The following is a 13,464-nucleotide window of genomic DNA, read 5'->3' on the forward strand; positions in this document are numbered from 1 at the left end:
CTTATAGTGTTGATTGATTTTCTTATGTATCTTTTACGACTTTCGTTTTTATGGGTTTTAGTTTTTACTATTTCCCCAAGAATCAGCTAATCTGCCAGACTAGATCTTTGCATGTACCATACATTGTATATTATTCCAGTGGAATAGCTTAGAGTCAGATTGTAAATGCTCAAATCAAACCATCATGTTCTGACACTAACATATGTGACACACATGTAAATACACACACACACACACACACACACACACACACACACACTTCTTTGGAAATTGAGATTTAGATAAAAGGCCTTCCCCTGCCCACTCAAAAGATGGACAGAATGATGAAATACTTTCTAAAGACAAAGATTCCTTGACCACTTTAAGACTCACTTGGGTTAACACCCAGCTCTTACTCAAATATTTTAGTTCACCCTTCCCATCCCCAAACTCTATATTTTGATGGAATATTCAGTAATAAGGTTTTCTGATGCATGTTTATTTTCTTCACATTTAGATTTCCTACCTCCTGGAGGCTAGAGACCAAGCCCTTTTCCTTATGGTCTTCTACACAAGACATTATATAGTGGTTGTTTTTGAATTCTTGGTGCTTTGCTTTCTTCCTAATATTATTTGATGAATCCCCCACCCCACCCCCTCACCACCCAATTCCCCAGCCAACTAAATGAAGGAAATCTGGTTGAAAGAAACCTCATATAGGACTTATTATAATGACATACATAGTAACAATTATTTGTAGTATTTTTGCATTTACTCAGATATCAGCTCTTCCTGGAAGCCTTATTTGAATACTTGATTTGGTCTGAGTGCCCTTATTCTGTGCCCATAGTCCCCTGTGAATATCATTATTCTAGCTTTTCCATATTTTATCAACATCATCTGTTTATGTGTGTCTCACCCATTCTAGAGAAGGGATCTTTGACTTACTCATTTTTACTCTTTTACCTAGCCCCATCTCTGCTCAGTTAGTTTTTGTTAAACTGAATGCCTATATCTTTTTTTTTTTTTTTTCTGAGAGCCATTTCTTGCTGGAGCCTGGGATCACAGTAGGGTTTGGGGCTTTGCCCAGGGCTTGCTGGAGGTCTCAGAATCCATACAAAGGAGCAGGCTGGGATCCCTGGGTGGCGCAGCGGTTTGGCGCCTGCCTTTGGCCCAGGGCGCGATCCTGGAGACCCGGGATCGAATCCCACGTCGGGCTCTCGGTGCATGGAGCCTGCTTCTCCCTCTGCCTGTGTCTCTGCCTCTCTCTCTCTCTCTCTGTGACTATCATAAATTAAATAATAATAATAATTAAAAAAAAAAAAAAAAAAAAAAACAAAGGAGCAGGCTGAGCTGGCTAGAGCCGAGGAGGTAGGAGTGGTTGGGGGCAGGGGCCAGGGGGCTACCTCTGAATGACTATATCTTGCCAGCCATGTCTTCTTCTTCACTGAAGGGAAGAGAAAAGTTTACAACTGTATTTAAACCCATAAATGCCAGAAAAACTGAAAACTCTGAATTTTCTTCTCTTTGCTTTCAATAAACACCAGGTTTCTCTCTTTCAAATGACTTAGGTATTGAGAATAAGAGGCATTGAGAAATAAAACATAAAACCTCCAAATTCTATCAACATTCAGCCAGAATTATAAGTTTTTTTCTGAAATGTTTAGAAATGAAATGACTTGGTATCTAGAGAAAGGTAGGGGTATATAGATAAAACAGTATTGGTCATGAGGTGGTCACTGGTGAAACTGAGTGATGATACATAAGAATGGTATGGGTTCATTTATACTGTTCTGTGTATTTTTGAACTTCTGCATAATGAGTTTTAAAAATTAAGATTTTATTTAAGATGTTAACACAAGAATGTTTTATCTATTTGTTTGTTTTAGAGAGAGGGTGGGAGAGAAGGAGAGGGAAAGTCTTAAGCAGGCTCCATGCCCAAAGCAGAGACCCACACAGAATTCAGTCTTACAACCCTGAGATCATGACCTGAGCCAAAATCAAGAGTCCCATGTTTAACTGACTGAGCCACTCAGGCACCCCTAACACAAGAGTTTTTTCAGAGCACATTAACTTTCTAATTTTGGTCCTGTAGCTGACTATTTCTTATATCAAGTGAAAAATAAAAAAAGTCAACTTGAATTTGAAGTGGTTTGGGACTTGGAATGGTCAAGTATCTTGTATCTTGTTTTGCCCTTGGCACACATTAACTACAATTTTTTAAAGCTATTCTTTAAATTTTAAAAATCCACTTAGATGTTACAAATTACATTATTTAGGCATTTATCATGTGTCTTGCAATTAGAAGGAATCTAATAAATGTGTTTTTGTTGTATGCAGTAAGGCCACCGAACTACAGTTGGTAGCTGTGATGGATTATACAACTTACTTGTGTTCTTGCCCAAGGCCCAAGAGCAGTCAGGATTCGTTGGAATATGTCAAGGCCAGAATAATCTATGAGAGGCATTTATATTTCGTACATCACTGGTCGTATTGCATTTTGAGTCTTTTTTTTATTTTTTATTTTTTTCAGCAGTAAGGATAGGTTGGCACCAAGCTAACCATCCTGGACTACTCATTATATCTTTTATGCCATCAGCCAATATTTATAAGACTGCTAGCCATGGCTAAGGATATAGCTGTTGGCTTTAGAACATAATTTTTTCATCTGTGTCACATTAGCCCACTGAACCCACACTTTGATTTTATAGAACCAGAGAACCCTTTCTTCCAGAAACTTAGAGATGATTGGGGTCTTTCTTTCTAAGTGATGATTTCCTCCCCTTCACATCTTACTTATTCAGATGCTTCCTTCACTGCGCAAAGCTTGTTAATTTGTGAAATCAAAAGCATAATATGGAATTCCAGGTTCTGATGAACCTCATTGACTTTCTAAGATCTACTGAAGGGAATCCAGATACCTTCTTCAGAGTTTTCTGTCTCTAATTCTTTGTTTGCCTTATTCTCTATAGTCTTTTTCAAGGATATAGTATTTTGACAGCATAATAAACTTAAGGTACAGAAGTAACTATCAATCAAATAAGCAGACTGGCAATTTCTTGAGCAGAAAAGGAACAAAGTACATTATGGCTTGTTTCCCTAATTAAAATCTCTACTAGTTTCCCTTTGTGTTTGAAATCCTAACTGCTTCCTTTGTCTATGAAAAGACAAAAGCATAAAGCTGGGATGACATACCCTACAAGAAGCAAAAAATAAGCACATATAGGGTATATTAATTTGTTTTGTTATAAAATCTTTTAATGGGAAGAAAAGAGACTTTTTAGTTCTAGATGCCTATTGAAGTCCCACAAAGTGGGCCACCTGGGTGGCTCAGCGGTTAAACACCTGCCTTCAGCCCACAGGGCATGCTCCTGGAGTCCCAAGATTGAGTCCCACATCAGGCTCCCTGCATGGAGCCTGCTTCTCTCTCTGCCTGTGTCTCTGCCTCTCTCTCTCTCTCTCTCTCTCTCAGTCTCTCATGTATAAATAAATAAAATATTTTAAAAAAAAGGAATTCCAACAAAGTGCTTGCTAATTGGTGTAAACTATGAATCAAAACCATTTCTAAATGAAATTTTTAATTCTCTATTTTAGGCACTGTTTTGTGCAGAAAATTAGGTCATTAAGAATGCTACTAAAATTTCAGCAGCACCAAATTCCATAAGAAAGTCATTTTGAAAGTTGGTTGTAGAAAACCTTTGCTCCTGGCTCTGTTGTTTCATGTGAGGGAGACAAAATATTTCCATTAAATGGTGTAATGACAAGTTCTCAATATATAAAATTGAGAATTGTACATATCAGGATTTTTATCAAATCCATAATACATGCAGTCTTCCAAGCACTATGCTAGTCGCTGTACAAAGAAATAGAAGCACATTGTCCCTAGCCTTTACGATCTTCTCTCAGTCATGGGAGATTGGATTTATTAAGACTTCCCTGCATATAACAATAGAGTCTTCTTCTGTAATTTCACAATGAGATTTTTTTTTGCCAATGCCTGGATTTTAATCTTTAAAAATACTTCAATAGATTTTTTATAAGGGGAGGATCAGACTATATATTATAGCTGACAAGAAACTTCAGTTAATATCAGTAAAGATGAAATTATTCTTAGCAAGATAGTAATTTTTATACTTTTTATTAATATGATTTTTAAAACAGAAGTCTCGTTAGTTTTTGTTACTACCTTTTAGTAGACAGTATATGTTTTTTTTTTATTTTTTTTTAATTTATTTACCTATGATAGTCACACAGAGAGAGAGAGAGAGAGAGAGGGGCAGAGACATAGGCAGAGGGAGAAGCAGGCTCTATGCACCGGAGCCCGATGTGGAATTCGATCCCGGGTCTCCAGGATCGCACCCTGAGCCAAAGGCAGGCACCAAACCGCTGCGCCACCCAGGGATCCCCCAGTATATGGTTTTGAATTTTATACTTATGTGCAAATTGCACAGGTTCATAGTCTCAGAAGAATTGTGCTTAGCAAATCTCAGGCCCACTTTAAACGAGCAAATGTATGCTGCTTGTAATAAAATGTATAATCAGGATATACTGATCAATGAATTTCCCAATAACAGTTTCTGTCTTATAAATAATAGTTCATAGCCATTTTGAAACATATGTTTGTTATCTGACCATGGCCACAACACAAATGGTGTAAATTAGGAGCAAGCATCTTCCATTTCTTATCTGGTAGAACATGCTTGAGGTAGAAATATGGTCTACATACTTACTGAAAGAAACACTGGCCCATCTTAGTTCTGTAGTCATGTTCACATGATTTAGTGCCATTTTAGCAATGAATAGAGACATAAAATTAATCTTTCCACAGAAGAAAAATATTTATAAGCCAGGCTACATGTAATCACAAATATCACATACAAAGGATAAAGGAAAAGAGAGAAGATAAGATCCCAATGTGCAGAATATTGTAGAAAGATCAGAGATCTTTAGAGTCAGACAGGAGTTGGAATCTCTGCTCTGCTACTTATTTTTGTAACCTCCTTGGCCTATTTTTTTCCCTAACTCAGAGGATGGTAATGAGGACTAAGCTAATGTATATAAATTACTTGGTGGAATTCCCAGGACCTAATCAGTTTTTCCAATAATGTTAGTGGCTGCAGTTTATCATCATTATTGTCAGAGCCATCATTTCTTCCTTCCCCTCATTATTGAAGCTGGTTATTCAATGCCCTGAGGCCTTTTTTTTTTTAAACCTCCTCACCATTCACCTTCCTTTTGACCCCTGTTCTTTACTGCAGTTCTCTTTTTTTTGCTCTTCTGATGAATGCCCTAAGCTTTAGATAGCACCTTTTCATTGCTTACCCTCATATTGTTGTCTTCAGTCTGGACTCCTTTTCTACCATCTCCAGTTACATGTTGAAAGACATCTTTCCCAGGGACACCTGAGTGGCTCAGGGGTTGAGCTTCTGCCTTTCACCCAGGGTGTGATCCTGGACACCCGGGATCAAGTCTCATGTCAGGCTCCCTGCATGGAGCCTGCGTCTCTGCCCCTCTCTCTCTCTCTCTCTCTCTGTGTGTGTGTGTATGTGTGTGTGTGTCTCATGAATAAATAAATAAAATCTTAAAGAAAAAAAAGACGTATTTCCCATATCAGTAGGGGTGCTGGGCAAGAAGCCACAAGGGGGAACAGTGAAAAGAGCAGTAGGCCAGGCTTAGGTCATACAAGCAAAAATCCCCTAAATGTCTCCAGCCTGAACTCCCAATGCTGTAGAGTCCTTCTAGGATGGGGAGAGCCTTACTCACATAGACTTTATGTGATATGCACTGCAGTGCCCCAGATCCTAGCCATCACTGTCATCACTGTTAATCCTGCTACTTGTGAGTGCATGCAGTGGAACACGAAGACTCCAAGACTAGGAATAAGTATTTCTGGTCCCTTCTAACTCTGTGACTTTGGCTAAGTCACAGCACTGCTATGTGGCTTAGATTCCTCACTTGTAACTTAGGGGTAAAGATACTAACACTAATGTGACCATATGATTTTCATCGAAACCAGGGCACTTTTGAGAGTGAAAGGGAGTTGTTGATAATTAGAATGACAAACATAAACCATCACTATCCTGGGCAAACAAGGAAACACAGTGACCCTAGTTATCACTCAGATCCCCCTCCTTCATTCATGATATTTAATTTTGTGAATTCCCACTTCTCCAGTAAAGATGATTTGTTACAAAGCATTGTACACACTTAGTAATGTATATGCTAACATTAAAATAAGCTGGTAACTACAGCTATTAATATGAAAATCGATAATTACTACTATAGTAATACTAAGTTAAATTGGCTTTTATGGGTTACCCAGAACCCAGGCAAAAATTGTATTCCTGAAAAATTGTATTCCAAGTCCAAACAGCTGATTTTTTTTCAAACAGCTAATTTTTAATGGGTCTATTGGGTTTTTTAAAAGATATTATTTATTCATGAGAGACACATTGAGAGAGAGGTAGGGACATAGGCAGAGGTTCTCGAGAAGCAGGCTCCCTGTGGGGAGCCTGATGCAGGACTCGATCCCAGGACTCCAGGATCACACCCTGGGTGAAAGGCAGACGCTCAACCACTGAGCCACCCAGGTGCCCCAGTGGGTCTGTTTTTTACCCAGAATTCTATGTTCACCTCTTTCTGCCATAATTTGGCTTATAGTGTTCAGTTATATCTCCCCTTGATCTTGTGAGAGGAAAAGAGTACTGTTCTTCCTGTGTATAAGCCAATTCATCTTCTTATCACTTAAGTTGTTCATTCTGAACATTTCCCATTTCTGACAGTTCCCTTTTTGAGGTTTGGTGATGTCAGCCACATTTTCAATCTTTAGAGAAAAGTTTCAAAAATGATAATAGCAAATATTTGTATTATATTTATTATTATTATTATTATTATTATTATTATTATTATTAGCTCTTCACTGTTAGGCATTTTACATACATGAACTCAGTACTCACTGAGCTAAGTGAGCTAAGTTATGCTCAACTCTGTGAGCTAAGTTATGCTATTCCCATTCTCAGACGAGGCAGTTGATGTAGAGAGTTGAGTGACTTGTCCGAGTCCACACAGCAAGATAGAATCTACAGTCTACACTCCTAACCACTGTGTTTTACAAGAATAAGTTGACACTTTGTTGTGGTCTTAGAGGGTCATAGTTCTTAGTATGGCAATTTCTGAAGACTTAAAGCAATCTTTTTTCTCTGGTTTTGTTACATCTTCCTATTTCTTCCAGCCAGGCATCTTGCATCAGAAAGGCATTCATTCCACAGAGTTTACACAGAATCTATATCTATTGAAGTCAGGTAGGAATCCAGTCAAGAACACAAATATGTCTTGAGTGTCTGGAGAGAAGGACAGAGTGCTATGGAATTTCAGTAGTGGGAGAAATTTTTCCTATGTGGGGAGGAAGATTTATAATGGATAAAATTTTATTTTGTAGAATCCATAGAAAACCCCAGCAGAAGGAAGTGGTAGCATTAGGTAAATGAGAAAATTTGGTGCATTTACAGAAAATAGTGAGAAAATTTCTGGGGCATAGGTGCTTATGTAAGGAAGTGATGAAAATCAGGTTGAAAATTATAATTTGTGGCAAGATCATGAAGGATCTTGATGACCAGAATGAAGAGTTTATTGTGTTTTATAAAATGATGCTTTTCAAACTTTGTTCCACTCCCAACAAACTTGAGAGATTTGATACATTCATTTGATGCACTGGAGTATATAGTATATAAGGGCTTGGGCTCTGGTTTCCACCACTCATGCCCATGTCAGCTTAGGCAAGGTAACCTCTCAGGGACTGTTTTCTTGCCTGTAAAAAATTGGCTAAGAATAGACCGACTGTGTGGGTTGTTTTAAGGATAAAATGAGCTAATCCATATAAGGTGCTATTACTGTCTCACTATTTTAATATCATCTTCAATAGCTGTAGTTTACTGGAGTAATGAGTCCCTTAGGGGATCAGTGAGGGGATCAGAACCTATGGAATCTAGCATCAAGAGTCCCTACCATTATTCTGATACCTCACTAATTCCTTGGAGTCATTATTCTCAATAAGTATGGTGGCAGTACCACCATAACTGGAATCCCAAGATAACCACCCACTGAGAGAGTTAATTGGCTTAGCCTTAGGCAAGTTACTTAAGTTCTTGGGGACCTTATTGTTCTTGCCTGTAAGATGAGGATGATGATTCTCCTCTGCATGGTAGTAATAATGTTTAATTGTGTGGCACATAGTAGGCCTTATTGAATGGTGTGCTCATATATTTTTTAAATTACCACACTAACTCAAATCCTATTCCCAGATGGCATCTCAAAGGAAAGAGCTAAGCAACCAGGGGATATTATTTTATTTATTTATTTTTTAAAGTAGGCTTTATGGCCAGAGTGGAGCCCAATGTGGGACTTGAACTTGTGACCCTGAGATTGAGACCTGAACTGAGACCAAGAGTCAGACACTTAACCAACTGAACCCACCCAGTTGCCCCAACCAGGGGATTTTAACAGGTTGGCTGACCTCATTCACATTCTTTTCTCCTCAAAATTTGAAATCACTAGATTTCAAATGGAAAATGAGAATCTCTTTATTTGTGTGTGCCTCTGTCTTTTAATTGGTTTCTGTCAGCTTGGGCTGAAGGAAGAGTCAGAAGAGGGGAGGATCAACAGTTCAAAAATTTTTTTCTCCCATAAAAACATCTGCTTTAGCTTTGGGAGGTGATGAATATGGTAACCTCAAGGTAGGCCGTTGAAACAGGTGAAGTTTTGAGATTCTTTTATAGCCTTGTGATTGTTTTTGTGATACAATATTACAGTATTTGTACAATATAATACAATATTTATGATACAATAGTGTGATGACATTATAGGTTGTAGGGTCTGAAAGTGGGACACTTTTCTAAATCCATATTTATGATGAATTCTCTAGACAAGTATGCTCAGGCTCTAGGCTAGTCAGGCATGGAAGATGAAATGATTGTCTACCTCACTGTAGACACAGCAAGCATGCTGGATCCCTGGATAGCAAGCCCATTGAGAAAAGGTGCTCTTTTCAGGCTTGTCAGTCCTGATGAAGATGAAGGTAGGGCCAGAGAAGCTGAGCCATCTTTTTCTAGCACTCTGGCTAGGAATATAACCAGCCGTGCTCTGAATCCTGCTGAGACTGCAGATATGACTTAGAGGACTTTTCATATCACTGTCAAAAAACAAAAACAAAAAAATATATATTTTAACAGAGCTCTGTAAAAGCATTTAATTGAAAAACATAAAAACCATTACTCAAGAAATTTGCCAGAATAATTCTTGGTTGATTGTGATCTCAGAATAGTCACCATAGAAATCCTGACCTGGGACGCCTGGGTGGCTCAGCAGTTGAGCATCTGCCTTCGGCTCAGGGCGTGATCCTGGAGTCCCGGGATTGAGTCCCACATTGGGCTCCCTGCATGGAGCCTGCTTCTCCCTCTGCCTATGTCTCTGCTTCTCTCTCTGTGTGTCTCTCACGAATAAATAAAATTTAAAAGAAAGAAATCCTGACCTAATTGATTTTATTATTAAAATTTTTGAGTTTATTTTAAAAAATAAATATTTAGTACCATACCACTTTTTTTTTTAATTTAAAGCTAAATATCCATGTTAGTTCTAGTTGTATTGTTAAAAGGAATGTTTAAAGGATGTCAAAGGATGATGAGACCATCATTCGGTATCTAAAGTAAAGAGACAGAGTTGACTTTATTGCTCACTGTTGGGTGGGAGCTATGCTGGGGTCAGTCAGGGAGAATCTCTCCAGCCCAGCAAACTGCTGATCTTACATCAGATTTTAGGAAAGTGTGGGCTGAGGGATTGGCAGATGTCCAAAAGCACGAGTGAGTTGATGCCGTCTGTACAAATATGGTTACTTGGTTGTGACTAGTGTTTTGTTTGGTTGGCCCCACACCGTGTATTTATTGGACTGAATCTGTTCCTAATTGGCTACTTTAGGAAGCAAGGACTATCACTGTTTGGCTGGCTTTTAAAGTATGTTCAATAAATCTAAGTTGTTTATTGATTGAATGAGTTCAAAAGTAGTTCTGATAGCTTTTTGTTAATGTGGCTAAAGAATCATCAGTGTTTTCCTGGGAGAGGATGAACGAAGTTCTAAATTCTCAGTCTACATTTTTGTTCTTCACTCGTCAAAGCTGCAGGAGATCCCTAGGGATTGTCCAGACCTTCACCTAGGTTGCTGATTCTTCTTGAAGGCAGGGTTTCATTTGTGAAGATCTGCTTTTTAGTTTATATCAATCAGCATAATTTCATTTTTTTTCCTTTGCATCATTTGCTGAAACATCTGCTGGGACAGTGGCTTTCAAATAATTTGAGGCTCTAGACAATAAGCCTCAAAGAACTTTGAGACAAACCAGAATAATGAGGAGTATTAGAAGAAGGGACTAGGATATATTCACTAGCATTACCTAAGAGTTTTCAGGCCTGACCCAGAAAATAAGTCTTAAACATTCCCCAGGTAACCAGATTACCTTTTCTTTTAGCTTAGATATAGATTGCTTTCTTTCACCTGTAATGTTGGCCAGGGTTAAATAACACAAGTGTTAGTAGTGGTTTTGGTTGGCCAAAAGAAAATTCAAAACCATTCTATTATCTGCAGCTGAAACTGTTATTTTCGTAGTCTTGTGTGGAAGCTGTGTACTTTGTATGGTCATCTCTGCTCTGAGAATCTTGAGTTAATAGTCAGCTTTCCATGAATCATTTTTCTGGAAGTGCTCTGAAGAACCTGTTTTAGGTTCTCAACTGGTATTACCTTCCAGCTCTGCTAATATCCCTTCCATTTTTTTTCCCCAGAGGATGTTGCTAGTTTAGTTTTATCCAGGGATTATATTTTGTGTTGTTTTGTTTTTAATTGAATAATGGGGATCTCTGGGTGGCTCAGCAGTTTAGCGCCTGCCTTCAGCCCAGGGCACCATCCTGGGGTCCCAGGATCGAGTCCCACATTGGGCTCCCTGCGGGGAGCCTGCTTCTCCCTCTGCCTGTATGTCTGCCTCTCTCTCTCTGCCTCTCATGAATAAATAAATAAAATCTTTAAAAAATAATAACTAAATAATGGACATTCCTTTCACACAGGGTTGTACCTGGACATGGATAAAAAGACCATGGATTATTTTATTCATCACCATAAACTCAGCACCAGCTTCTGCCTGATACAGCAAATAATAATCAAATAAGTATTCAGCTTTATAGTATTAGATTATTTTAGGCATTTCAGTCATGTTTCTTCATGCAGATTCTGATCTCATTGAAAGCAATAACTATGTTGTATTCTTTTCTAAATGATCCAGAAAGCTTTATCACAGTGTTTTCTCTGTTAGGTATAAATAAATATTTGTTAAATTGGATTTGAGATGTGTTCAGTGTACTTTGAGTATTTGGGCAAATACTGACGCAGTTCCTCATTGTTTGAGCAGAAGAAGCCAGACACAAAAAGAATGCATAGTAAATTTATTGTAACATTTATATTAAGTATAGATAAAGGCACAAATAACAACAAAAGTAAATGAAGTTTGGTGACTAACTTGTGCCAGAAGAAGAATTGAAGACCCATAATTGATGAGCCACTATTCTTGGATACCTTACTCACAAGAAAAATATGAACTAATGTTTATCCTTTTAGCAGTACCCTGAGATGTGCATAGTCTTCCTTACTTTCCAAGTGACAATCTGAGAGACTGTAAGCTTAAAAGATTTACCTAGAGTAACAGAAGTAGTTAAGTAATAGATGAAATTTGAACTTAGAGCTGTATTACTCCAAAGTCTTTGTTCTCTTTACCTCATCACAAGTAAAAGGACTGAGAATTTAACTTGGTAATCTCATTCTTTATTAGTGGATGATGATGGAAAGAGGTCCCAGACTCCAGGGTAGGGATCAGCAAACTTTTCCTGTAAAAGGCCAGATAGTCAACATTTTAGGCCTTACAGATCACATGGTTTCTGTCACAGGTACTCAGCTCTGCTATGACAGCATAGCAGCAGCCATTGACATCGTGTAAATAAATGAGCATAGCCACGTCCCAGCAAAGCTTTACTTATGGACACTGGAAATTAAATTTCCTATATGTTTATGTGTCAGAAAATACTATTCTTCCTTTGATTATCTTTAACCATTTGAAAATATTAAAACCATTCTTAGTGTATGGGCCATACAGGTGGTAGGCCAGATTTGACCAGGAGTATAGTTTGCTGACCCCTGCTGTAGGCTGTTGCTGCAAAGAAAACTCTATCAAAGTCTCTCTCTATATATGTAGAATAATATATATATATTATATATATATATTCAATTTATTTTTAAAATTAATTTTAGTGGTAGAATTTAATGATTCATCATTTGCACAGAACACCCAGTACCCTTATATGAAATATCTTCCTTAATGCCCATCACCCAGTTACCCCATCCCCCTACTCCCCTCACCTCCAGCAACCCTCAGTTTGTTTCCTAGAGTTCAGCATCTCTTATGGTTTGCCTCCTTCTCAGTTTTCATCTTATTTTCCTTTCCTTCCCCTTATTCACCTATTTTGTTTCTTAAATTACACATATGAATGAAATCATATGGTATTTATCTTTCTCTGACTGATTTTGCTTAGCATAATACTCTCTAGTTCCATCTACCTCATTGCAAATGGCAAGATTTCATTCTTCTTGATAGCTGAATAATATTATATATATATATATATATAATGGAATATTATACATATATGTGTGTGTGTGTGTGTGTGTGTGTATACACACGTACCATGTCTTCTTTATCTGTTCATCTGTTAATGGATATTTGGGCTTTTCCATAGTTTGTCTATTGTAAGCATTGCTGCTATAAACATTGGGGTGCGTGTGCCCCTTCTATTCACTATGTTTGTATCCTTTAGATAAAGCCCTAGTAGTGTAATTGCTGAGTTGTAGGGTACTCTTTTTTAAAGAAATGTATTTATTTACTCATGAGAGAGAGAGACAGAGACACAGGCAGAGGGAGAAGCGGGCTCCATGCAGGGAGCCTGACGTGGGACTCGATCCTGGGTCTCCAGGATCAGGCCCTGGGCTGAAGGCAGCGCTAAACCCCTGAGCCACCCAGGCTGCCCCTAGGGTACTCTATTTTTAACTTCTTCAGAAACCTCTATACTGTTTTTAGAGTAGCTGCACCAGACTGCATTCCCACCAAGAGTATAAGAGGGTTCCCCTTTCTCTGCATCCTCACCAACATCTGTCATTTCCTGACTTTTTAATTTTAGCCATTTTGACTAACGTGAGCTGGTATCTCACTGTGGTTTTGATTTGTATTTCCCTGATACTGAGTGATATTGAGCATTTTTTCATGTGTCTGTTGGCAATTTGTATGTCTTCTTTGGAGAAATGCCTTTTCATGTCTTCTGCCCATTTCTTGACTGGATTTTTTTGTTTGTTGGGGTATTGAGTTTGATAAGTTCTTTACAGATTTTGGATACTAGTCCTTTATCTGA

General features: G+C 38.1%; 1 protein-coding gene across 9 annotated transcripts in view; it reads left to right on the plus strand.

The window, feature by feature from the left end:
- Positions 1–13,464, plus strand: part of SLC41A2 (solute carrier family 41 member 2) — a 124,854-nt gene that overhangs the window by 88,612 nt on the left and 22,778 nt on the right. Inside the window, exon 14 of one of the 9 annotated variants that reach the window (XM_072844277.1) lies at positions 11,083–11,354. The exons of the other annotated variants lie outside the window; for them this stretch is intronic. Within the exon in view, the coding sequence (XP_072700378.1) occupies positions 11,083–11,160 (78 nt within the window). The 3' untranslated portion in view covers positions 11,161–11,354. Of the gene's footprint in view, positions 1–11,082; positions 11,355–13,464 lie in introns of those variants that run through there. 9 annotated transcript variants of the gene reach the window in all.

This window comes from Canis lupus, chromosome 11, assembly GCF_048164855.1.
Source record: "Canis lupus baileyi chromosome 11, mCanLup2.hap1, whole genome shotgun sequence".
Classification (NCBI taxonomy): domain Eukaryota; kingdom Metazoa; phylum Chordata; class Mammalia; order Carnivora; family Canidae; genus Canis; species Canis lupus.